This window comes from Prinia subflava, chromosome 11 (genome assembly GCF_021018805.1).
Source record: "Prinia subflava isolate CZ2003 ecotype Zambia chromosome 11, Cam_Psub_1.2, whole genome shotgun sequence".
Classification (NCBI taxonomy): domain Eukaryota; kingdom Metazoa; phylum Chordata; class Aves; order Passeriformes; family Cisticolidae; genus Prinia; species Prinia subflava.
In genome coordinates this window covers 1,163,000-1,189,623 of record NC_086257.1, presented here as the reverse complement: position 1 = coordinate 1,189,623, position 26,624 = coordinate 1,163,000, and the positions used below count along the sequence as shown (strand labels likewise).

General features: G+C 40.7%; 1 protein-coding gene across 12 annotated transcripts in view; it reads right to left on the bottom strand.

Moving 5' to 3' along the window:
* Positions 1 to 25,655, bottom strand: part of PER2 (period circadian regulator 2) — a 49,593-nt gene extending 23,938 nt beyond the window's left edge. The window contains exons 1-10 of one of the 12 annotated variants that reach the window (XM_063408024.1): positions 25,566 to 25,655; positions 18,895 to 18,951; positions 17,983 to 18,047; positions 15,858 to 16,110; positions 9,203 to 9,677; positions 8,466 to 8,534; positions 5,203 to 5,357; positions 4,568 to 4,689; positions 2,850 to 3,051; positions 1,257 to 1,308 (exon numbers count right to left, since the gene is read on the bottom strand). In XM_063408024.1, the coding sequence (XP_063264094.1) occupies positions 1,257 to 1,308; positions 2,850 to 3,051; positions 4,568 to 4,689; positions 5,203 to 5,357; positions 8,466 to 8,534; positions 9,203 to 9,459 (857 nt within the window). In that variant the 5' untranslated portion in view covers positions 9,460 to 9,677; positions 15,858 to 16,110; positions 17,983 to 18,047; positions 18,895 to 18,951; positions 25,566 to 25,655. Of the gene's footprint in view, positions 1 to 1,256; positions 1,309 to 2,849; positions 3,052 to 4,567; positions 4,690 to 5,202; positions 5,358 to 6,198; positions 6,356 to 8,465; positions 8,535 to 9,202; positions 9,678 to 15,857; positions 16,111 to 17,982; positions 18,048 to 18,894; positions 18,952 to 24,492; positions 24,588 to 25,256; positions 25,356 to 25,565 lie in introns of those variants that run through there. The other 11 variants (XM_063408026.1, XM_063408022.1, XM_063408019.1 and 8 more) reach the window with 11 other exon arrangements.
* Between the last annotated feature and the right edge of the window lie 969 nt (positions 25,656 to 26,624).

The window sequence follows — 26,624 nt, the reverse complement described above, 5'->3', positions numbered from 1 at the left end:
TGGTATCCTTTGCATACCAGCTTACATAAACACTGTGCTGCTCTCTCGACTGCCTGAAACAAATATCCACAGCAGCATTACATGGAAGTCTGCTAGAAAAACCCAGCTCACAATAGATTAAGTTACTTTGTTGTCTTTCAGAGGGATGAATTTACAGGGCTTTTTTATGAAGACTGCTATATCCCGTCAGTTAACACAAAGATAGTCTTTTAATCAATATTCCAGTTTAGAAGGAGTGAAGACTCAATATTTAATATTAGGTGTTTGCTTAACCAGAATGCAAACACAGTCATGAAAACAACAACCATTTAAACAGTGACCAAAGAAGAATCAGTTGTAATAACTTTGTAACACTGGAGCTTAATAAAAGTAAACTGGTTTTGGAACCAGAGTTAGCTGGACAAAAAATCTCCAGAAACACCAGCAGCACTTCTACAGTACATCCAATGCAACACTCTGAGGTACTGCATTACCTCCAATTCATTTCAAGTTTATTCATACCTCAATAATAAGTATTTATTTACTCCAGAAGTAATTAAATAATTGGATCCACTATTTTTGTTTCAGAAATGCTGCCAGAGAAGCAGTAAGCATCAAGAAATCAAATTGCACAAGAAGGAACATGAACTAAGTTGCTAGCTCCTCCTAAAAAAACCCAAAAAAAAACTCCATCAAAGAACCCCACCAACTAACAAAAAACAAACAAACCCAAAAAACACAACACCAAAAAAACCCAAAAAAACGACAACAATAAAAAACAAACAAACAAAAACCACCTAAAGAGGAATGATTTGGGGCAGGAAAAGAAGGAAGAAAAGCAAACCAAAGAATTGTGTTCTCTATTAACTGCAAATGAGACAAGTCAAGTTACCCTTGAGTATCTTCCTAGGGGATATCTGAAATAAATTTGAGACTGGTTTTCTAGAATGAAGGAGACTCTGAGGCAGGTGCTGAACAGATCTATTTACATGAACCAAGGCTTTCCAGAACAGGAGGAGATGCTGTACCATCCTCCTTCATGGCACAAAGGTCAATATTCACAGGCATTAACTTCCAAGATGGAACTTTCCAAAATCAGTTGAGTTTTCTCTGTAGCTGCTACAGTTAATCAACTCAAGGATACACATATGTTTTGCTTTACAATCACATTATGAAAAAGTATGAAATGAACATACCATATGGTTCTTATAAAAGTCAAATACTTATGTAATGCTTGGTTTCATAACACAGCACTAGGCTTTACAGTATTGTCTTACCTGATGCGACAGAAAAAAGATTTCTCTTCCATGCAATCCTGGGTGGAAGACTCTAGAAATATTAAGCATATTTCATAACAAGTTACAAATTACTGAAAGATTATGAAATTTAGTACAAGAATTTTTCCTTAGATAATAAATGTTGAGGTTTTTTTTAAGTTTATGTTCCCTGAAGTCTCCATATGCATTGGTTGAACAATGTACATCACAAGCAACTAAATCTGAACATCACTCACATTCTGAGGCTGGTGTGTGAATCACAGCTCCTTGTTTATCACGTCTTTTTCCTAAACATATGTAAACAGCTGTCCAGTTTGAGCTGCTTACTCTTATCAACTCTTTCACAGTACTTTATACCAATGACCAAAAATTTGGACCCCAAAATTTGACCCTTTTCCTAGCAAGACACCAGGACAGCTTGAACACTAAATACACTTCCTAGCACCCCTCTTTCTCTTTTTCCTGAAGACTACTTTTCATGCTTTAAGCTTAATTCTCTCCTTTTCCAGAGTAGCCACACAGATTTCCAAGGGAAGCTCTGGCATTTCAAAGGCCTCCAGTGCTCAATATTTTTGATATTATATTGTTTGGCAGCTGATACATGAGAGAGTGTGCACAATTCTACTTACTGTATTTTTTAAATTTGAAGCTATACACAAACATAATAAAGCTACAGAAATGTTTCAAGAAAACAAAACCCAAAAAGCTCCTGCGTAACTGAGTAATCAGGATTATGTATCATTTACCACTGACCCTGTTTTGAGCCAGAGGCTGCACTAGGGACCTCACGAGGTCCCTTTAGGGCCTGCTTTATGTATGCATTGCTTAGCACATGTTTATTGCTAATTGTTTTTTCAGATTAAATATGGTTCACACCCTGGCTTTACTTCACAGATTTAGTATGCAATGGACTGGAATTTCAAACACTTAGAGCAGACCTTGAATTCCAAGTGTTTAGCTGAAATTGTTGGCAGATATTTCTCAATTACTAACAGCTGTAAGTACATGAGTAAAACAATCCTACCACAAATATCAAGTGCCTTGAGACATCTGATTCTTCACCATTAATTATGCCTAATATAGTTTTTCTAAGGCTAGAAGAAGAGCTGTGATTGCACTTGGTGAGTGCACAGTGATGACAGCTGAAATACCTTTTTCTACACCATAATCAAGGTGTCCAGTATTCAAATCATACCCATTTTAAAAGGAAGGAGAAAGAGTATTGTCCCCTTTATACTTGAGGAAGAGAAAATGGGAAGAAAATTTGTTTTCATTTGATTGCTAGTACAAGTGGAGAGTAAATTCACCATTCAACATGAATTCCTACTGTTTTCATTCATCATCTGGCTGAAAGGGGAATGAGAACTGATAAATAATGACATTGAGAAGACTTTTACCAACAGACAAGTCTTGCTGATTTATAGCATAGACTTGTACACCTAGTGTTGTTCAGAGGCATTCTAATAATGCCCCTGTGCTACATCCCAAAAAAGGGGTGGGGAAGGATGGAAGGACATTCAAAATCAATGCAAGTATTTGCATTTGCATGACTGAAAGAGGATCAGAGAAATATCTGCTGTTGAGAGCACTCACCAGCTCTATTGCAAATGTTCCATGATGGTAATCTGTACGGGGTGGTAGAAGTATAGAACACACTGACATCCTGAGGTGCCAAGAACTCCACAAATTTGGCATTTTTAAAATAACCCCTCTTGCAGCGCAGAATAGAAGCAGCTTGATCAGAGATGTACAAAATTTTCCCAGTTATCAAAGAAACAGCCACAGCAAACATATCCTAAAAACAAAAGTCTCGAATTATTTAGACAGTTTGAAACATTCTTCAGTACAACATATATTTCTGTGAAAACATTGAAAATATAAATACATTAGTAAGTTCAACATGAGAATTAAGGAAATTTAGTTTTATTACAGTTGTTCAACACTATGAATCTGCTTGTCAAGTAGACACAGAATATTTTTCAGTTATGTAGTAAGAACAAGACACTACTATTTACTGGTTTACAAGCCCTAAATAAAACAGTCTGAAGTTCTATGATGCAGAATGAATTTACAAATAAGGAATTAATGACCTCCCAGCTATATAACTTCACATTTTCCTTGTGCTTGTTACAGAAATTATTTACATTTATGAAACTCAGGTATTTTTGAAAGGCTGTTTGTGTTAGTTGGTCCATCCACAAAAAGTGAAAAAAGGGCTCTAAACCACTTGGTAAAAAATAATGAGTACACAGGTGGGAAGAAGTCCCACACACTTGCATTGGTTCTCTTCCTGCCACAGAGGAGCTCCCTGTGTCACAACCTTTAGTGCTCCATTCACAAACACTGCACAGGAACTAAAGAGCTGTCAGCAGAACTCTGCTTTCACAAACAGATACTCATGTTAATTGAACAATGTTGATGATATTTGGCTGAATTTCTCAGTTGTACTCTACATTTCCTATTTATTTCACCCTGTGGGCAGCCTTTATTATTCACAGATTCAACAAAACCCACCTACATCAAGCTATGGAACATCCCCCACCATGCTCTTGTTTTAGAGAATTCAGACTTCATATATCCAAACAGAGGTTAAAGTTCAAAAAAATAGTAGAAGGTAGTCTAATACATTTAGATGCCATTATTTTTTGAAGACTTATTCCTAAAATACTAGTAATATGGAAATAAATATAATTTTAAAAATCATTCAGGTTGTCATTTTACTGCTAGAACTACAGTGATGGTCCTAGCTGTTCTTATCTCTGCAAGAACACAGCATCACTGGACCCCACAGAAAGCATGTACCAGTTGCAAAGACCAGACAAATCCCACAGAAAAGGACACAGTGATTCCAATACTTCTATCACTCTTCAGTCACACTTACACAAAGAACTGGTGAAGCATCAAATAACCTCTAGTTACCAGGATAAGCTGATGTGATTTGCCTCAACTAAAATATGGAAAAAAGTTTACTCTCCAGCTTTTCCAAGTGCACTGAAATGAAAACTAACGATGTCTCAGTGCTCTGTATCACATGGACACAGATGTGTCACACCACCACCTCCAGGCACAAGGTACAACTGGGAGGATCAGGGAGTTCAGGCCTGCTTATTTCCTGCCTAACCAACAGAAACAAGTTTGCAAAGCCTGGAAAGGCTTGGAGTTTCTTAACATCCCCCGGAAGGCAAAAGGCAGTCTCTTCAGCTTTCTGGCCCAGCTACCAACCCTCCCCTCCTAAGAAGAGAGCATGCCCAAGAACTCCAGTTCCAAGAAATGTTTTCAATACACACTGAGACTCAGGGCACCGTACTCACCGCATTTTTCATGATGTATTCTGAGGTTATAGTCTCCACTTCTTCCACTGTGTAAGATGATACATTGAGACCAGCAGGTTGGGATTCATTAATCATCAACAACTGGTAATATTCCTCATTGGCTACATGAGAACAACAAACAATTTATAATCAGGATTATCAATAAACACCCAGCCCAGAAGCAGTAAATGGCAAAAATATTTTTGGCATAAATGCAGAAGTTGGGAAGTTGGCAGTTGGGAAATCTAGGCACTATTCCAAATACATCATTTTCCCTGGTAGGGCTTCCTCATCAGTAACTCAAACAAATGTACACATCTTAATCTACCCATATGAATGGTCACGTATTTTAGTCCGACAGTTCAAACAGTATGAAATTGTAAATTGTTTTCAAATCAATTTTCTAGGTCAACCAAACAGCAGTAAAATATCAAGTGTCTCGAGAGCTGCTTCAACTCCCAAAGGAACAAAAGTAAACAAAGCAAACAAATAGGAAGAACATGAAAATATCTGGTTAGAAAGTTTTCAGCCATAATACAGCTCTCTGTGTAGAGCTATTTTTATTTATATTCCTATTTTGAAAGTTTCACTTTAGCCAGGTTGTCATTATCTAAGCAGTATCACATTTTTATTACCTTTAACTTGCTTAATGCTTTTGAGGGCATATTTCAATGTTGTTAGGACACTGGATTTGCCTTTGACTCTCTTCTCAGAAGGAAGGTGGGCTTTCAGCTCCTGCAGAGTTTTCAGCAATTCCTTTTGTGTTTTGGCTTTAGTGGACTGCTCACTACTGTAAGATGAAAAACAAAAAACACAACATCACTTGAATGCTTGAAGTGACAACATCATCCTCAGAGAAGCCCAAACATACTCTGGCACTTGTTACTCACATCAATTTGTACCACTAGCCTCATTAACTCTGCCAGTACTCAGTATCAGCTTCCAGAACTTATGGAAATTCTTATATGACCATTTAAAATGAAAGATTTATCACCATCTGGAGTGTGATTGTAAAATATACTCCGTATTTGCAACAGTACATATGCACAAGCACCACAGAATTTCTGTTTTTTTCTTTGCCACAGTCCCCCTCCTCCCTTTTTAGTGGTATTTTCCTTAGTTCCTTTCAAAATCAAAATCAGAAATGTTCATGGACTTTAAAGGAGAGAAGCAGGAGGTCCATTCAAGTCTTCACCTCCTGTTCAAGCAGGCTCTCTTAAGAAAGGTCCCTGAAAAGGAAATGGCAGTGGGAGAGCATCAAGTTAACAAAGCAAATGGAGAAATCCTTTGAATAACGTATCCCAGCTAAGCATGACAGTACATTACATAAGGAAACTCTGACTAAATTTGTAAGGAAAAGAATCAGAGGAGGCTGGAGATGGAAGCTGCATTCACAGGTCTCAGGTGCATGTTCAGAAGAGCTGTCTCATTGGAGAAGGACAAACTACAGAGATGATCAGCACCAGTAACAGAAAGTTATCGCTTTCCTTTACAGTTCCTGATCTCTCTCCCCATTATTGAGAGTTGCTGACACAATCACAAAGGAAGAGGAAAGGAGGTGAGGGAAGTGAGGGAAAAAGTGAAAAAGATGGATGGCAGATGGGTAGGAAGGAGTTAAAATGATACATCACCTTGTCTTTCGCATTGGAGATTTTAAAAGCTGATCATTCACAGTAATCAAGTGGATTATAGAACTGTTCTTAAATCTTCCTGAATATTTTTTCCCTTCCAAAGCAAGGTCTTCTCTTACCACCTGATTGTCATGGTTGATAATACGTGAAAAGTTACCCTGCACACTGCTGTAGAAACAACAGCTCTGGCAACTGCACTGCCTGACTGAAGTGGTCAGAAAAGCAGCTTCAGCTGCCAAGTAATTTTCAAAAGGATTTGTGAACATTTTCTGGGAAGTTTTAAGAGCTTGAAAAGGTAGATAAATCATCTGACAGGTGTTGGGCGTATTTTACCAAAAATGCTTGCAAAATGACAAAGCTGTACTAGAGAATACACATTGTTCTTGCTTCTATTACAATGCACTGTGAGAAATGCAGCATTCATTTACTCACTGGTCATTTTGTACTGAGAAATAATGGCAAGGGATCAAACAAAAGACTATAGTACTCCCTTGGGAAACATTATGTTCATGCTGTGTATTAAAATCACGTGTACAACGTGGCTTGACAGTTTGGACTGCTGCAATCAAACAGGGCTTTGTTAACAGAGGTTCATAGGAGAACCCTTCATGCTGGCAGTATGGAAAAAGTGAGAGAGGAAAGATTATGAAATAACTGAGCATACTGCTGGTTTGTACTCTCAGAGTACAGACTGCTTCAGGAGAGTGGTCAGGCTATTCTGCAAGAAAAAAACCCTTTCCAAATTAGGCTATGGCAGCAGCAAATACAGAAGATGCACATCCCTGGAAAGTAAGTTACACAACTCCAAAATGTTTTTTCCAGAGTGTAGGAGCATCAGGCACAGCAGGCAGCCACAGGGAAGGTGTGGCTTGCAGAAGACAGATTAAGCAAGTTCTATAAAGATAAAAGCTTTTCATTTTGCCTTTTGTGGACAGCAAACTGGAAAGGTAACTACAGATATTAAACTAGAGTTGTTGGTTGGCACTGATACTGAATGCAAACCCCAGTAGTCTGAACCAAGGATTAAGCCTACAGAGATAAGAATTTTATCAGACTACTTTAGTCTTCTCTTTGAGGATCATTCTCTAGATATCTTCAGTCTCCCATTCCCCCATGATGAACAGATTCTGCTCTGTAACCCTCTAGCTCTGTGTCCAGTGGCTGAGAACAGTCTACCATCTAGATTCCTGATTATTTCTGAGCAGACAGCTACTAATAACATTTAAAATTGAAACACTAAAAAACCTGTAGTAAGTAACCCCCTCCAAGATCTTGTAGTGAAGAAAACAGAATCAATGGAAAACAAAGATTAAGAAATGCCTTTGGTTCACTCTTCTACAGTAAGCAACACAAACTTCAGATCACAATTTCCAGTTGAAAATGCAGCATGGAACAAAATCTACAGGTGCCTGCAAGGCAGACACAGAAAATATGTTGAGCAAGCACCAAATGGTGCATAGGAGTAATTTGAATTAGCTACTTTTTTAGGAACTGCATGAGGTAGAAATACATTCAGGTAGGCAGGTCTTAGATTCGGGTCTTAACATCAGCGTGCTCCAGCTAGGTATCCTTGATCTGCTCAGGACCAGGCTTTGATCTCCAGATCTGACTTCAAAAAAGCTGACTTTAAAAAAAACAACTGCAGCAGGACACTCTGAGGTGTCTAAATATGAGCCTTCAAGCTACCAGGCTCTTCAAGGCTTCAGGGACAGCAGCAGAGTTCATACAGAGGGATTTATTCCTGCAGCTGGTGTTTGTGTATCCTTCATCCTTACACCCTGGGGGCTTGAACCCCAGCAAATGGAACACAGGAGAGGCTGCTGGACACAGCTGGATACAGCTGCTGGACACCAGGAATAACCCAGCTCAATGCTGAATTCTGATGTTAACACACCACCAGGTTCAGACGAAATTTCAAAGAGCAAAAAAAATTAAAAGCTACAAAACCCGACCATAACTGAAGCAGTATTCAAAAGCAGCCACAAAAAAAAAATTAGAGAGTTAAGATACCAAATCAAAACAAAGTAACATGACTTTAAAGGTTACCACATGACTCATATGGAACAGCAACAAAAAGTTCTGATTTAATCAAATGGTTAATATGACATGCTACTGATTATGGACAGGAAGAAATCAAAGACAGGATTTCTTGTGTAGTCATCCAGGTTGAGGTAAAACAAATAAAAACCCCAAAAATATGACATTATTTAGTTTTTAGCATTTAACATACATGCAAATTACTGAAAAATATATGTCCATTAATTTACCTGCATCCACTGCTGGACTGATTGTGTTCAGAGTTTGCAATCATCAGACTAAACGCATTTGAGCTTGAACTAGAATAAGGAAAAGAGAAAAAGATTAATATTTGAAACTCTAACAAACAACTTTTTATTCATTGTAGCTTTTTATTTTCCTATTAATGACTGACTACCTTATTAAAAATACCCAACAACATAGAATCCCAACCCTAAATTTTAAAAGCCTCTGCATGGTACAACAAATGGGCACTAAAGCTGTAAACATTTATCTAAGCAGCACAGAATAGCTTGAGCTGGAAAGGATCCAAGGGATCAGTGAGTCCCAACCCTCTGGTCCTCACAGGACTACTGGGGAGGTGGTTCTTAATATAGCATTACTCTGTCCAGTTAACTATTATTGAAAAGATTAAAATAGCATGGTTGCATCCTCACACATAAGAATCAACAGACAGGTTTTGATATAAAATTACACAAGTTGGTTTACAAGAAAATAAATAAATAAGGCAAACTAAACACACAATGATGAGAAGAAAGATGCAAATGATGCTGGCCATGCAAACACCAGAGATCTTTTCTTAATGAATCATATTACACAATTTATATCCACGTTAAAGAGCTTAAGCAGCACACTCAGTTCCACAATAAAGAGGCTTTACACCTTAGTTATTATTCAGAAATTAATTCAAATGAAAAAAGTCTTTAGAGGCAAAAAAAAGTCAAATGTATTTAATAATAGATACTACCTTTTATGACAGTCTGAAGATTCCATGAGCATTGCTGAATCCTTCCCATTTTCATCAGATTCATGACCATGAGAATCATGCCCACTTGAATAGTTTTCATTTGTGTCATTCCCACTGGAATCATTTCCACTGGAGCCACTGCTCATTTCAATATCTTCCTGAAGAACTCCATGAGAGTGTTCAGGCTTTGCTTGAATTTCTGCATCTTCAGCAATCATCTGGCTATGGTCACTGGGAAGTCCAGAATAATCACTCATCTTGAGCTGCTCTTTTAAGGAGAATGATGGAGAAATGTTTCCACTGACCCCAGGCTGCTGCTCAGGGTTCTGCTCCTCAGAGCTAGAGGAAAACCCCCAGAACTTGACAGAGTCCGTGGGACACTCATCAGAAACACTGCCAAGACCAAGAGCAAATCAAGCCATATTCAGAATTTTCCTTCTGTATAAACTCTGTTTGGAAGGACAGATGCACAAATCTGAGGAAGAAGGGAAGGAAGAAAAAAAATTATTTTCTTGTTTGCCTTGCTGACAAACTGGAATTTGCACTGACTGAAGAAAGTAAAAAATTACTCGCATGGTTAATGTATTCAGTATTTGTATGTTGAAATATCTCAGTTAAATTGAAAATCTCACAATGTTTTATCACAAGAAAAGGTATTTATTTTTCAGTAAAAGCCTATACATAAGAAAGTTGAATAAACACGGAAAAACTCCTGAAATGTTCACATATTCCTTTGTTTTCCACTTTCCTACTTAATACTTGTCAGTATTGCCACCTAAATTTGGATAATAGCTATTATGATTTTCAGTGAAACTATTCCACTGCCTTTCAGTTTACCTTGATAAAGAAAAACTCTATTCACACACCAGAGCATTGGTTATTTGGTTTGGAGGTAATTTGGGTTGGTTTTCTGTTTCATATTTTTTTTTTTTTTTTTTTTAAGATCAGTTGGGAGGGAACACTACCATACCCCTCATTTCTTTCTTTGTACAAAAAGCCATGTAGGTAGGCACACAGAATATACAGCAGGAACAGGGAAACAAAACACACAAACACACCTAATTACCCTCAACGAAAATTCTAAGTCATCAGTAACCCTGAGAATAATTTTATCTACTGATTACCACTAATTTGGAGGGGGGATATGATAAAAACTTCTTGGAAAAGTAAGGCTAAAACAAAACAAAAAAGCCCTCATATTCCTGCTTTTAAACCAAATTCTAATGCACCAGGCTCAAAAATGAGAGTGTATACAGAGGTGAATCAAGAACAGACCAATACTGAAGTACCATCAAAGAGAAGTAGTGGAGAACAGTTCAACTTTATTAATAAAAAAATCATATTTAATCTGACTCACATCCTCACCCATTTCAGCAACTCAGAGACAACAATAGTGTAAAACTATGAACTAAGAGTCTCTGTTGAGAATCCCTGTTGTTTTCAGGACAACAGAACAATGTGTGTTCCTTCCTCTTTGTTCCCTTAAAATATTCAAGATTACATTTATTAACTAATAAACCTCTGACTGCAGTAACAGTCAATAAAAAAAAATCACAAATTTTGTTAACATTAATTAAAGCAGTTTAGTCTTAAACGCAAATAAATATTTATGCTTTTAAGAAAGACTGTAACGGAAAACATTCACTATATTAATTTAAAACACACCATGATTCAACTCCCCCCAAAGCAACACCACATGGAAGCTATTTTCTTACCCTTCTAACTGATGTTTTTCCAGACATTTTACATTTATTTTGCATTTTCCAGAAAACTACTTGTCTCCTCATTCGGTCAAAATAATATGCAAGATATCTGCTTTCATTTTAAAGTATAGTTTAAGGACATTCACTTAAGCTATCAGCAATTGTATAAACACTTTTTTCCTTACAAATTTACTCACTGGTACTTTATTATAGGTGATAATAGAAAAATGTTTTTCAGCAGAGTAAAATACACTTTTTCCTTCTGCAGGTATTCACTTCAGGTACTTCAATACAGATCAAACAGACCTCCTGATAGGCTGCTTTATTGACCTCTACTGCCCAGGGACTGAACTACCCTTCAAGAACTCTGACGGGTTTTTTTTTTTTGGACTAAGGTTAAGCACTTCTGTCTTGAAAATTACATAACTGGAGCATGCAATAAAACTTATTTGCTCTGAGACGAACCTGCAGGATTATGTCACAATGGCACATTCCCTGGTGGCCAATGATTAACCAGGTCAGATAGGTCATCTCTGCTTTCATCTCTGTGGCAGAAGGAGCTCACTCCTCCCTTGCCCTCCTCAGGACCCTGAGTGCAGCTGGGTGGGCTCCGGGGCACGGCCCCAGCCCAGCCACGCCTGGCTGGGTGTGAGGGGAACCAAACCCACCCGGACAGGCAGCACGGATTGTGGCACTGGGAATGCCTGCACGGACAAACCTCCTGGCACGGCACTGGTGAGGGGAGCTCCAGAGATGTGTGATCCATTTGCACTCAGGGGATGCTCTTCCCACTGCTGTGTAAATCAGAGTATGTCTGTTTAAATAACTGCAGCCACTCTCAAAAGCCATTTCCCATACGTGTCATTTGTTCTATTATTTCTCAGAGGACACCGAGCTTGTAAAGCTCTATGGAGAGTTCTGTGAGTAAAGGTAATTAATCCCATCACGATTCAAATGAAGCTTTAAGAAAAAAGGCACTCAGAGGATCACCTTAAAGGAGGTCTGATGTGTACAAAAGTAAGGCAAAATCTAAAATTTCTCATCCTATATTCTGTAAGGTTGGAGTTTCTTCCTCTTTTCCTGATAAACTGCTACTTACAAAGAACTTTAGATACATGAGAAAAAATACTCCCATAATCAAAACACCACTATCTGTTAGGAAATTATGTTTTCTTTAGAGATGGGGAAAAGAGTTCTCACAAAATAAAAAACTAAAAAAATAACAACTTTGGTCTGCTATATTTACTCCTACAAAGAAAATGATGTAAATCACTACTGATAGGTTTATAAGCATGAACTACCAAGGACAGACTCTCAGCATAGCCCGAAATTCTCCAAGGGTAATTAGCCCAATATCACAGTAATGCAGTATTAGTAAAATTGTGCTATTTATAGAAAGAGCAATGATTGTGTCACAGCTTTCCTACTCTGATGTAAATATTTTGTGTTTTAAAGTCTTTAGGCAGGAGAAACCTCTTCTCCTGAATAGTGATGCCAGACAGGATTACATGTGCTGTAGTATTTCCAGCCATGAGAAATGTTCACAACTATTTTTTGACACAAGCTTTCCTTGGAAAATTATTTTCCCAGAGTCTTCTCTGTAATCTTCGGAAGTTTAAGAGGCAATGAAAATGTACCATAGATAGCATGTAGTCTCCCAGTTTGAAATTCTAAGTTGTTAAACCACTGGTGAGTAATCTTTTCCACCTCCAAATATAATGTATTGTCTCGTCTCCTCCCTTCTTTCCCTGATAGCCAGACTAGCTTCTGCCAGGTATTTATAGGAAACTTCACCAGTGTTTCATTAGATGGGAGAGAATTGTTCCCTAAATAAATAAATAAATAAACAAATAAATCAGTATGCTATCCAATAACTTTTGAGGAATTTCCCATAATTCCTGGAAAAAAGGTTGATTGATTCAATGCCAGTCAAGCTTTCAGTGTTTTAAATAACATTTTTATTTTAGGCAATGAGTGCAAATTAAGAGAGTCACCAACAGAAAAGAAATAGTTACTGACCCTTAGGAGATACTATGTGAATTTTTTTCCTCTTGACACCTGGCAGAAATTTGTAACAAGAACTGATTCACTCCTGTTACTTCTGGTTCTAACTAACAACATGCCAGAACTTCTGCAGCTTTATCCACACCTAGTAACTACGTTATAGTGACTACAATTTGGATCCCAAGGACAATCACACCAGAAAAAAAAAAAGTATTTGAGTAATGGAGAAAACATGAGTTTGAGTTTGTCATCTTTAAAGGTTTCAAAAAGAACTGGCTCAGCTTGAGCTTGAATGGTTTTCTTAGTCAAGACTGGAAGATTAACGTCACTGAAAGTCAGTCTTGCACAAAATTTCTTCAGTTTCAAAATCTCAAAAGCATCAGTGCCAGAGGCACATACCAGAGTAAGGAATACAGGAAGAGTAAAGAAGAAGGAACAAGAAAAATATTATGATAAACTTGCAAGAGCTTCTGAAGAAAAAGAAACAGAAGCATTTCTAAAACAAGACTTTACTACTTTGAGGGAATTTTGGTGCTTTTTTAATTTATAGTGTGATATTAATATATGCCCTAACTTTGGAGACTCTCTTCTTAGAAGAGATGAGAGTAACTGTGAAAAAAGCTCAGGCTGGCAATAACCCTGCAGCATGCTCTGCAATTTAGATAAGAAGTGATGCAGCTGGCTAGACTTCACTCTCAGCAGAGAAAAGACCTTTAAGTGGAACATCTGCATGCAGACACCAGCGCTGTGCAAACACTTCAGGAGCACAGACGGTCAGACAGCACAAAGAGATTAATTATCTTTGAAACTCATCTCAGGGAAAATGACATAATAAATTGCACATATTCATCCCACTCATATGCTTGAATAAATTCCCAATCACTAACCAAACAACATTGGAAGGCAAAAGCTTGCATGTTTTCCCAGTCTGAGTTCTCTCCTGCTAGCAGTTTGAGGAAGGGAATTACATCCCATACCAAGTTCAGTAGGCATCTGAACATGGAAACACAGAGCTCCTTTTGGTTTGACCTTGAAAGAAGCCAGTTTTTTCTTTATTTTCTGCTCCATCTTCTAAACTTTTAAAGGATGTTGTCTATTTTGACTCTATAACTAAAAACTTTAATATTATATTGGCACCAGTTAAGCTTGATTTTTAAGGCAACTGGCTGACAAACCCCATTCTATTCCCTCTGGCAAAGACTAGACCTCTGTGAGATCCTGAAGCAGTGTATGAAAGACACCGTAATTCCACTGAGCATTAAGGACAAACGTAGGCATTGATTTGCCAGGTTACATATGCAGCAAATGTCTTCTGGTTATTCATTACCTACAGTTGCTCCTTTACCCTGCAGTAAGACAAAGGAAACAGCCTGAACTTTAACATCATCAAAAAACCACACCAAAATATGTATGGACAACTGCTGAAAGAAGTAATTGAGCTTGTTTTTCGAAAAACACCCTTAAAAAGGGTTGTAAGAACACCAGGAAGCAGATTTTTCTGAAACCATAACTTTAAACCCAAAAATCTTGTTTCAGCAGAGATCTGGTTATATTCAGTGAACAGATTTTTCCAGATCTCTTTGCACACAAAAACTATCATGTTTAGTACTGGCATAAAAAGGATGGGAAACTAACAATCCAAAGTCAAAATTAGCCAATTCAAGAACTGAGTAAGAGGCAAACATCTTGTAATTTGAGTCAAAATTTGCAACTACTAACAACTTACCAATATTCCCAACAAAGCAAGAGCCACACTACATTTTTTACTTATAGACATGTGAATATTCAGGTACTCTTAACTGTACTAGAACCTATGGGAGACATTCCTAATGGTCAGGATTACATTTTACTGAAGATCATGTCAACAAGAAGGGCTTCCAAATGTCTTCTGGCTTTCTGCTTTGCAAAATTACAAAAGCTTTCTGATTTAGATGACAAATAACTAGCAAAGGTTTAGTCAGATCATGCAATTCTAGATATGATTGAAAATTACCATCTACAATGAATGCATTCTCTCTGAGCAATTAGACAATAATTAAATGCTTGGGAGTCGAAAACGTTAAGAGAAAATGTTGGAAAACAAACAATAATCCAAGAAGTTACTTGTTTGACTGTGTAACTTCACCAACATTGAGAGCTTCATGATTTCCTGGCAAGAACAATTAACAGAATACGTTCACCAGGACTTTTCTAGGAGGGGGGAAAGAAAAAGATGGCAATATTCTCAGATCACAGAGAACAATAACAAAGATGCTCAATAATTCCTTGCAAGATCTTTTTACATCAAAAAAGAAAGGGAACTTTATTACTAGGTTACTTAACTCGCTCCAAGTAATCATGAACAAGTTTTGCTCTTTTTCTAAACAAGCAATGAGATGTCAATGTCAATAAAATTATCAACATCTAGTATACCACAAATGCTCCCACAAAACCTGAATTTCACAGTATTCATTTCACAACTCTTTGATAAGGATTTGCCTTTCAGCTCAAGAAAATCCTGAACACAAGACTCTTATTTAAGTAAGAGTTACTAATAGTCTTATACGGGTTATCTTCATTAGCCACTGCTTTCAGATGCCACTTTAAAAGGGAAGTGATCAAGACACAGCTTTGTTCCAGAACCATCCGAGTGCCACCCTGAATTTATAGCAGCACCTATACAGGAAAAAGTCAGCATCAGATCAGGGCCCTGGCATCCACAGTGAGGATGCTGAAGAAACTCAAATCTGAATTTAAGAATAAGTATGGCTTTAGGCTAAAAAACGTTTATAAAAAACCCAGTTTATACCCAAAATATTGTTCTGAATGAGTACATATGAATGAGTGAAACCCCAGTTTAAAGATAACACAAACACAGAACAATATATTTTCTGCATAAGCTCTAGAGGAGCAGGAGGGGAAGTATTCTTCTACTAGCATAAATCATAATAATTATGTGTGTTTCTTACCTGTTTTTTCTACGAAAAGGTGGCAAAAGTGTTTATCAAGCTCCCTCCCAGCTAGCATCAAAAGCATGAGGTGCCTAGGTCCAGAGTCTGCCACATGCACTTAATTCTTGTCTCATCCTCTTCTACTGGAAATCTTTGACCATTACAGAGTCCGGACACCTCTATAACTATAAAATATAAAAGAAATACCTGGGCCCCCCAACAGTGTCCTCTTCAAACAGATACCAGAGAGATGCTCACAGCTATGTCACTCCTATGCAGATAAATGTTGGTTAAACATGAAACTGTCATACAGCAGAGGAAGAAGACACAAATTTGCATTTTAAACACTTTTGCTCTGAAATGAGGTCTTAAAGAGTTCTAAAGAGATAGCATGTTCTGCTCTACATAAAATAACCCTTAGGATTCACAATCAGAGTGGTATCACACTATGAACAGTCTGCATGGGCTGACAAAGCCACTGGGAACACAGGGCTGGCCTCCCCAACAGGGCACAGAGCCAAATGCCTGATGTGGTCAGCAGGAGCTGCAAGTGCTCATCAAGCTTCATTGCAATATCATTTTATGACTCTCTATCACAGTAGGATTGGTCAGAGCATTAAAGATTTTACCAGGCAGTTACAAAATTTCAATTCACATAGTGATGACTGAGATCAAAAGAGACTTCTGGAGGTACCTTGTCCAACTCCCTGTTCAGGCAGAGTCACCTAAGACCAGGATGCTCAGGACCACCAACAGATGACTTTTGGCTATCTCCAAAAATGGATATTCCATAGCCACTCTGGGCAATCTGTTCCAGTGCTCACTCACTCTCACAGAAAAAAAGTGTTTCCTTATGGTCAGAAGTCTGTACTAACAAAGTCCATTAACATCATTATTCTTCCTAATAAAAAGTTTCTCAAGGGAGACACTGGGAATTTTGATGAAAAACAATAAACCTGAAAGTTCTTCTAGCAAATACAGGAAACAAAGTCTGTTGGTGCATGCTATTGCCATGTGGCATGAAGAAATGGTAGAATAAAAATCGGAAGTTCAGAAGACCAACATTTGTGTGGCAGACAATTACATCACTCTAAGTGCTTCATCTGAATATGTAGAAGAAATGTTTGGAACAGTGTTGAAATCCCAAGCTAACCACTCTGGAACACAGCCCATGCTAACATGCCTTAATTTAACATGCTGCACGTCTACCAACTGTTAAAAGTACATTTGTGTTGGCCAGACTAAAGGAAGAATTTATTCACAACATTCCATCCTGCATGACATCATGAAGCCAGTACAAGTTCTAAAATACTCATATTATGATATAAATCTGTATGCTCTGGTTCTTTAAATGCTTTGCTCCTGTTTTTGTCATAAAGTGATAATACAGGATTCAAATTATAGGCTTTATCTCTGACCACAAGAAGCATTAGAAATTGCTGTAGCCAGAATTACTCGCAGATTTCACAGTTTTTAGCCTGAACATTGAAAATGTGGAGTGTCTTTCAGCACCAGTTAAATCCTTGTTTAAAGACAGCTCTTGCAATTCCTTTACACTAATGCAACTCCCTGTAAATTTTTCAATTTAAAAAAGTAAAAAGGGTTTTCAAAAGTCTAAGTTTGAAGATATATTCACAGTAGCAGCATGTACCATTTTAATTGTGTATCATATTGGTTTTGTGTATTTAACACATTTAAGAAGACATTAAAACATTAAGAAAAAGTAGTCCTTGTAAACTGCTAAAAATTCTCACGATAAGCCTTTCTAGAATTTAATGGACAGTAAGACAAATCTACACCAAGAGGATTTTTATCTGAAACAAAATGCCTCGTTTGAATGACTTGTATTTGAACAATGTGAACAGAATTAGAGGCAGCCAATTCAACTTGTTTTCTATTATTTTTCAGAGGAAATGTACAAATAATTGAGTATGCCCAAGTCCCTAAACACTAAAAGAGTTCATCTACAGATGGCATCTCCAGTAAGGTGTTTTCCACAGAAGGAAGTCTAATTTGTTCCATTTACAAAGAAGACAGAACTTGTGACATTTCCTCATTTCCCTCCACACTGATATATATCTATTCTAAGCACAGAAGACTTCTAGTATTATAAAGGAGTGAAAACCCTGCTGTAGGAACACACCTGCGATACAGGAGGCAAACCAAGTTGAGCCAGGTTCACTTTCTGCAGAGAGCTGAAGTTCACACCTGCAGCATTGAGAAGAGTCAGCTTTTAGAACCTATTCAGAACACATTTTCCAGCCACAGAGAAATAGGTCTGTTTGGTTTTTTTCTCAATCATTTAGACTAAACAGACATTGTAGTGTTAATCCTCAAAATCTCAGTTACAATTCCATCTGTACTGCAATATTACAGTACTATCCAGATCAGCTGTCTTTCCTGTCTAGGGCCAATATCATGGCATCGTCAGATCACATTTAATGAAAGCACATTATAAATTTTCTTTACACCACAGATTACACTCCTCTACCATTCTCCTTTAATTATGTTTCCTTTTTTTGCTCCACTAACAATCAACTTTTCTTCATTTTCAAAGCAAAGCACAACTGACCAACAAATACTGTTGGAAGCTACGATCTGCTTTTTAAATTCAAGTTTAGAAGCATAATATTTTCCCTTTTCTTCCTGAGCTATCATCCTGATTATCTAATTAACAGTAAGTACTTGGTTTTCTGAACTCTAAAATTTTCCTTAACACCTGCAAGAGCAATCAAAAAATGGAAGCTATTAATAAATATCTACACAGCAAACAATGCAGATGCAGCAGTTGATACTGACACTACATTAAATTCCAGTTTCATAAAGATTTAGAGAAGCCACAGCATGTCCATGGACTTTATGATCTGTGCAACATTTAGAAATGTAAAGCCCTGAAGATCTCTATTTTTGGGCATTCTGACAATACATTTCAAAGGAAGTACACAAAAGAGCAATAACAAAATCACAGAGACATCTCCCACCCTCCCAAGTTCAGAGACATTAAGAAAGAACTGATATCACAAATCACTTTCTTGGTGCAGCATAAAACACTCACCTCAAAAAATGTACTAATCATGATCTTCCTAAATCTCAAAGTGTCATCAATATATTCCTATTAAAAAAAAAAAAGGGAATATCAAGTTTTATAAGCAAGATAAAAATTCATTATAGAAGATAAATCAAGTCCATTTCATAATGCAATACAAGTCCAACTATGCAAAATATGTTTTCCACAGGTGAAGAACAATTATAAAGACTACAAGTACAAGATGAGAAGAAATGCAAGAAATTTTACTGATAAAAGTATTTACTACTGTAACCTAACTTCTAAATTGGTTCTTTGAGCAATGCACAGAATAACTACCCCCTGAATTCTGTTCCCTTTATAAACATAAGAAACCCCCCAAATTCTCATTTCTGCCAAACCAGAAATAAAGCTCATTTTATCCTTTCAGGTAAGTATTCCTTGTGCTGTTTAACCTACCACCTGTGCTCAAGACTCCATTGTGAATCTGAACTGAGCATCCCCAGGAGCAAATAGAAACTGTCTCTCAATTTTATTTTTTCACCTTGAATAAGACACTTGGCTCACAGCCAAGTTTAATTGCCAAGAGGTTGGGTATTTGCCATATAAAAAAGCAGTCTGTACTGAGACATCTTGTAAAGACACTAAACACCATCTCCTTCACATGCCCCATGCTAATTTCTAGACATCCTTCTTTCCAGCTTCCACTCTTAAAAAAAGTGCCTTCTTAAAGGTACATAAAATTACTTGTATGCAGTGTGAATTTAAAAGAAAACTTTATTTTCTTTGTAACCAGAAAATGCTATTGTTTTCCTAAGTGGAACTGGAGAGACAATTAAGCACAACATCCATAGTCAGAACTCTAATATTTGTACTCTTGCCCCTTTTGAAAAAAATTACAACAATTATACGTCTGAGGTTGCCAAGTGCTGTCACAGAAAGGAGGGAAAATTATCACATCCCACCATGCAGTCATCTATTTCACTTTTATTATAGGTGAAACTAGACATAAAAGTATCTCAATACCATACAGCAACTTCAGTATTTGTTGACATCCCCACTGAGCAGTATATTTGCATATCTACTACTCCTCTCCTTTAAGAAAAAGGACATACTTTCAACCACATTTACTGTAGTTCCAGGCTAATGCTGCTCTTCAGACATTGCTGTGGTTCACATCCTATTCAACACTTCAGTCAGAATCAAAGCCCCCCCCGGAAGACACTGTGCCAAATAAATTCTTGTCCCCATTGCATCAATAACCCACTCCAAAAAGCGCAGCAACCTAACAAACACCATGTACTTGTCCCAGGAGTTGGATGTATTAGTACGGAAATAAGAGCTCAAGTCACAGGAGAACCATGGCAGAGATATAACTGAAATCAAGTAAGTGCTTTATACACTGAAGATCTTTGTACAATTAAAGAAACTAAGCAGAAACATAAAAGTACCTGTAATAAGGTCAAGCACAAAACCTGTACTGAGATACAAAAGCTGCAAGGAATAAGGAGGATAGGAAGAGAAATGAAGAAAAAAGACAAGTACTAGACATCCTCACCACTTCATCCTGTCTCCCTAAGCTTCAATTACAATAAATTGCAGGTGTTATTTAACAGTGAATTGCCTCTCTTTTCAGGACAGGATGTTAGAAAGGCAACATAACTTTGGTTCTACTTTTTAAAAGTCAGTTATACTTTTAAAAAAGCTATCTATACAAGGAAATCTCTGCCCATCTCTAACTATTCTACCTATAAGAAAAATCAAGTGTCAAGAACTACCATGGTATGCTCAAAAACAGGCAGAAGCAAAATGAAAGTCTTTCCCAGACATTTTGGCATACAGATGGGGTTTCTTTCCCAGCATCAAATGCTGTCAGGATCAACACTGGTACTGCTTGTACAGAACTTCTGCACCCTGTTCACACCATCTGCAGAACCTCCTCATCCTCTTGCCCCAAGAAATGCTTTCTGTGTGTTTCAGTCCAGTCATGTTAACAGCATGTTGAGTCACTATCCCTTCAGCATCCTCAATAAAACTTTCCTTCCTTTTGGGAGAAAATTAAGGAAAAATGAAAACCATATTCTATGGTTATACGTGTTGAGGAAGGTAGAGCTAGCCTCACTTCTGATTCTGTTCTACAAGCAAAGTTGTCTAAATTGGACTACCAAAAACCAGAGAGATCAGAAAGCTCCCCTAGGGCTACCACACACTACTTCAGCAGCAGTTCACCAGTAGCTGAGAACACCTGTACAAAAACTTCTTGACTTTACAAAAGCTTTCACACACACAAATTCTCATAACCTCCCTTTCATATGTGGATAAGCAGGAAAAACACGCACTTCAGAAGCACTGCCAGGGCAACTCACATGAACCTCAGTATATTGCTGCTGTCCCTTGGTAACTCCTTAGGAGTGACAGAGGACCAAGTAAGAGAATTCTGTACTGGTGCAAGCCCAGTGCATGCATTCCAGACAAAGACTCCGTCTACTCTTGAAGATAACCCTAGAGATACAAACCAGAGGCACAGAAGCCTGCCCATGTCCCAGCGCTGCTGGCAGGCAGAGTATGAGCAGGCTGCACAAGCGTGCCTGGTGATGTGCTAAGCCACTTAGCAGAGCCTCCCATCGCGGCATGGACACCCAGGCATGCGGAGCCCCATGTGTTCAGTGCCTGCCTACTACACACGGCTGCCGCTCCCGGCAGCACGGCCGGAACGTGCTCAGATAGGCCCTGCAAAGATCTCCACTCACTTTACAGACACTCCAATCATCCGACCCTTCTTCATTCTGCTCTTCTCTGCTATTTCACAAAAGCAGCCTGGGGCCGCAAGAAACCCCAGCAACAGAGAGCAAAACTATCACCCTCTGAAGTGTGGGGTTTGACTCCTACCTTCTCTTTTCCCATGTCCTTTAAACACACTTCACAGAAAGAAGTCTAAAAAGAAACACCTTCATCTCCTCACAAAGCCCTAAGTGTCAGAAGGCAGAGTACTACAAGCAAAAGCAATGTAGCTTTGTTCTTCTTTTTAAAAGTCAGTTCTACTGAAAAAAAGCCTTCTTTGCTAACCAGCACCAACCAACAACCTTCCAGTCTAAGCGCAGAGCAGGGGTTAAATTCAAGGTAGCAGTTGAAGCAGGAAAGTGGATGAACACTTTTTACACAGGACACAAAACAGCAGCAGCATTACTTTAAAGACCAACACTTTCTGCATCCAACCTCATCCATAACCAACACAAGCAAAACCCCTTTTGAGTAATACAACAATATCACAAAGAATCATACAGGTATTAATTAACTCTTTTGCTGTTCAGTGCTTGACAAGCTAAGTTATCATGAATATTTAAGCAGTTTAAAACTTGCACTACAGGGATGTAACTGAATGTGGAAAGTATGAATGCAGTAAGACAATCCAGTTAAAAGTCTCTATAATCCAGCATCCTTATAGAGGAATTCTAGGCCATGCAATCAAAACTGGAGACAAAAATTCCTTTTCAGAAACACCTGATTATCTAGTAATTATGATGTGGTAATGTTACGAGTAGAATACCGTGTCTACAGGACACCCATGCCAGCTATTACACAAGGTCTTGCTAAGAACATGACGTTCCTTTTAACAGAGGCCAGCCATAGCAACCCTATGGAAAACACTACAGTTGATCTAGACTAGTGATAACTTACTTGTTCTACTGGCTACTGATAATCTTCTTGCTTTTAAACCACTACAAATACACCTCATCCTGTCTTAACTTGCTCATTTCCTTATTGTTTGAGGGGTGAAAAAAAGACTTTCTGCAGCAAAACATATTCTGATACTGTAAAGATGTTAGAGAAATAAGGGTGTGGCAAAAACCCAGGAAAAAGAAAACTGTTTATCAGTCTGTATCTAAGCCAAACACTTCCTGGTCATAATAAACGTCTGAAGTAGAAGAAACATCCAGAATTCTACAGCCAATCACTTTGCCCACTTCACTCTATTCTCATACTTTAAGACTAAATTGCATCAACATCTCAGCTTACTAAAAAAGCTCATTACTATAAGAATGTATTGTTCAGGGACAGGCTCAAGAAAGTTTATGAAGTAAACTGTGTTATTACATACTTTAATCTCTGGAGGAAGAAAAAGCAAAGAAGGTGTTATGCCAAGAATATGTTGCCTCTTTAATGCCTCTCTGTGAAAATCCAAAATGAGTAACAGTAAATGGCAAAAGATTACTTAGATTTTCACTGACAGAATTTGTTTGCTAAAACAAATATAGGAAGTCTATAACAAGTCCCATCAACAGACAAATAATAAAAAAAAAATCCAGCAAAACCACGCAGTCTTTGAATTATAAAAGAAACCAAAAAACTTGCCAAATCTAAGAAGTGCACATAAACCAAAAACCTGCTTTTCATGCCTTTGCCTTCTGAATTACATCAAGCCAAACCACTTCTTCAAAGGACCGACCATGCTCTTTCACTGCAGTGTTTGACATTTACAGCACCCAACTAAAGTATCTTCCTTTGACCTTGAAATACACACTTGAAATGGCCAAAATCTCCCCAAAACCTGAAGGGTATTACTTTTTTTTCTTCTACTCCAGGCCAAAGGCCATCTCTTTTCCTCTGTGTTACTGGTGAGGTAAGCAGCTTCCACAGTCCAGAACCGGGACTCCCACCTCAGGACAGTGTCGTCATCACAAGACTAACACATAGCTCTGCATGGAGCGAGGACAGAGTGCAGGCCTCCAGTGAAACTTCCTCACTTTGCAGAAATAATGCAAGTTGCAGAGACAAAGGCACAATAGAAACACTCAAACACGTTCGAGCATAAGCAAGAAGGAACCTGATGTTACAGTGCAACAATGTGGACACTCTCCCTAACACCAACCAAACTATGGCTGAAACAATGCTGGCAGCTTGGAAGGGTTTCTCACCATACTAATCAGGTTTTTACTCTACTTTTGACTTCACAGATACTCTTACCACTAGAATCATCAGAGAATTTCCACACCTCTTCCTTTACTCATGATAGCTACTCAATCTCAGACATCCAAGACAATATATATCAGAGTCTTGCATTTGGAACAGAAAGATGTGAGCTTACAAGGAAGATGGAGAAAGACTTCTTATCAGTGCATGTAGTGACAGAATGAGAGGCAGTGGTTTGAAACTGCAAGAGGGTAGAATTAGATTGGACATACGTATGAAACACTTGGACTTAAGCATCTCAGAGGTCTTTTCATGATTCTTCATGATTCTGTTTCTTTGATCAGAATCAATGCACTGTCTCAGCCAAGTTACTTTTTCACTGGAACACACATGCAAAGCACTCTATTTTCCAAGCACCTAAGACCTCATACCGACTTCCTGGGAGGCCTTTATAAGCTCCTATGGCACACAGAGAAATGCTGTCCCTTACCCCACCCTATTACGAAAAGTCAAATGCAAAGCATCAGCTTGACTGTTACCATGCTGCTCATCTATTTGCATGAAACTGTACTTACATAAAGCGTTTTGTAATCATGCATGTAATAGTACGCACCTAATGTGAACAGCAGCACAACCACACCGTCTCAAGGAACCGAGTGTCCTTAAAACTACTGGCAACACAAAAAACAAATGGACAGCACCTGTTGCCTACTCTACCTGTAGCTGACGCATCTCAGGGGCGCTGAGATTCTGTTACTCGCGGCCACACAGTTCTCCCGTGGAGCATCCCGCCCAGCGTCCCGGGACACGCGCGCTCCCCGCCGCTTCCCCCCGCTCCGCACCCCCTCGCACAGACGCGGCCGCAGCCCACGGCCAGCAGGGACGCCAGAGCGGAGCCGCGCCGGGGGACCGGGTCCGGCCCCGCCGCCGGTGCCCGCCGTCCGCCGCCTCCGCTCCGGGGCCAGCGCCGCCCGCTCTGCGCCCCAGCCCGGCCCCACGTCGCCGGCCCCCGGAGAGTCCAGCTCCCGTCCCAGCCCCCGCTGGGGATGGGTGTGTCTGTGCCCCTACTCCCGGACGCTCTCCCGGTCCAAGGCGGGCGGGGGCCGTGCCGCACTCAGCCCCGCACCCCGCCCCGGGAGCGACTCACAGCCGGCCGCCGCTTCCCTGGCTGCGGTTCCGTGGGCAGCGGGGGGGGCGTGTCACGGCCGCCGTTCAGAGGGAGCCCCCCGCGCCCCCTCCCCGGCGGGCGGGGGGCAGCAGCGGGACGGACCCCGCGGCACAGGAGCGACCCGCGCGCCCATCGTCCCGGCAGCGGGAGAGCCCCTGCGCGAGGGTTACGTAACCTCGGCCCGGCGAGCGGGGAAGGAGGGAGAGCCCCTGTGCCCCCCGCGGCCGCCGCTCGCCGCCCCCTCCCGCCGCTCCCCACGGGCCCCTCAGCCCCTTCTGGCGGCGGGGAGCGCGCCCGGCGGGCCCCCACTCACCGCGCGCGCCGCGTCCCACCGGCCCGCCGCGTCCCGGCTCGGGCTTCATACGGGCAGAAACGTGACCGGCCGCCGCGCGCCCGCCCCGCCCGCGTCCCCATTGGCCGCGGCCGCGTGACGCTAGCGGGGCGCGCGGGCGGGGGCGGGGCGCGCGCCGCTGCCATTGGCCGCGCGGGCCGCCGCTCACTTTACATAAGCCTCACGTGTGGCACCATGTTTCCACCGACCGCCGCGGCCGCCTCCCGAGCCTGCCCCGCCGCCGGCCCGCCCCTCCCCTCCCCCGCGCCGCCGCCGCGGGGGCGCACTCACCGCCGGCCCCCGCGCCGCCTCCCGCCGAAGCCGCGGCAGCTCCGTTCGCCTCCATCCGCGCCCCCCGCCCGCCGCCACCACCGCTACGAGACCGCAGGGCCGAGGAGGATGTGTGTGTGGGGGGGGGGGGTTGTCACGTGACGCCCCCGGGGAGAGCGGCTCCGCCCCCGCCCGCTCGGAGCCGCGCGTGACGTGTCGTGCGCGCGCGCGGGGAGAGACCGTTGGCGGCCGTGGCGCGCGCGGCGGGCCGGGCCCGGGGCCCTCAGCGCAGCTCGGCCCGGCCTGAGGGCGGCGGGGCCCCGGCACGGCCCCGGCACGGCCCCGCTCCCGAACAGCGCCCGGGCCACGGCAGAGCCCCGCTCCCGGACAGCGCCCGGGCCGCGGCACGGCCCTCGGGGGTCACCCTGCCTACGGGCGCTCGGTTCGCTTACATAAGGCAGCAGCGCCCGTATCCCGTTTCCTGGTGCTGCCGCCCGCGCTGGGTGCACGCCTTGAAGTTTCGAAACTGCCCCCGCGTATTGTTCAGAAGGCACCAGGTCACAAAGCGAAGTGCAGCGCAGGAGAGCGGAGGGCTGCAGCTCTGTCCCGCACTGGCCGGCAGCGTCAGTCTGAATTACTATACCAACGATTAAAGGAAGAATTTCCGAGCTCTTAAACGTATTTACTGCTCTCGGGAGCAGTAGTTCCGCATACGGTAACATGTTAACATACGATTTCCATTCCAACTGTTCAAATAAGTTTTTCATATTTATTAAAAAAATATTTCCCCCTTCTCTTCAAGCAGAACATTCAGAGATCGTTAACATTTCCCATCGTACAGTAAAAAAGATTTAAATGAATTCTTGTACATCATTCACGCAGGTTTTCGCTCAGGCCCCTGCACCGTCCATCCTACGCTGGTGAGAGAACCTGAGCTCACAGCTGCTACCGTTCAGTGAAATAACCCAATAACCCATAGCTAAACACTTCAGCTCTGCTCCCATCTCCACATCTTCCAAGGTTAAGCAGAGCAAGCAGTAGCTGAGAAATTAACGGTACTTTGTCCATATTCTGAGCTTC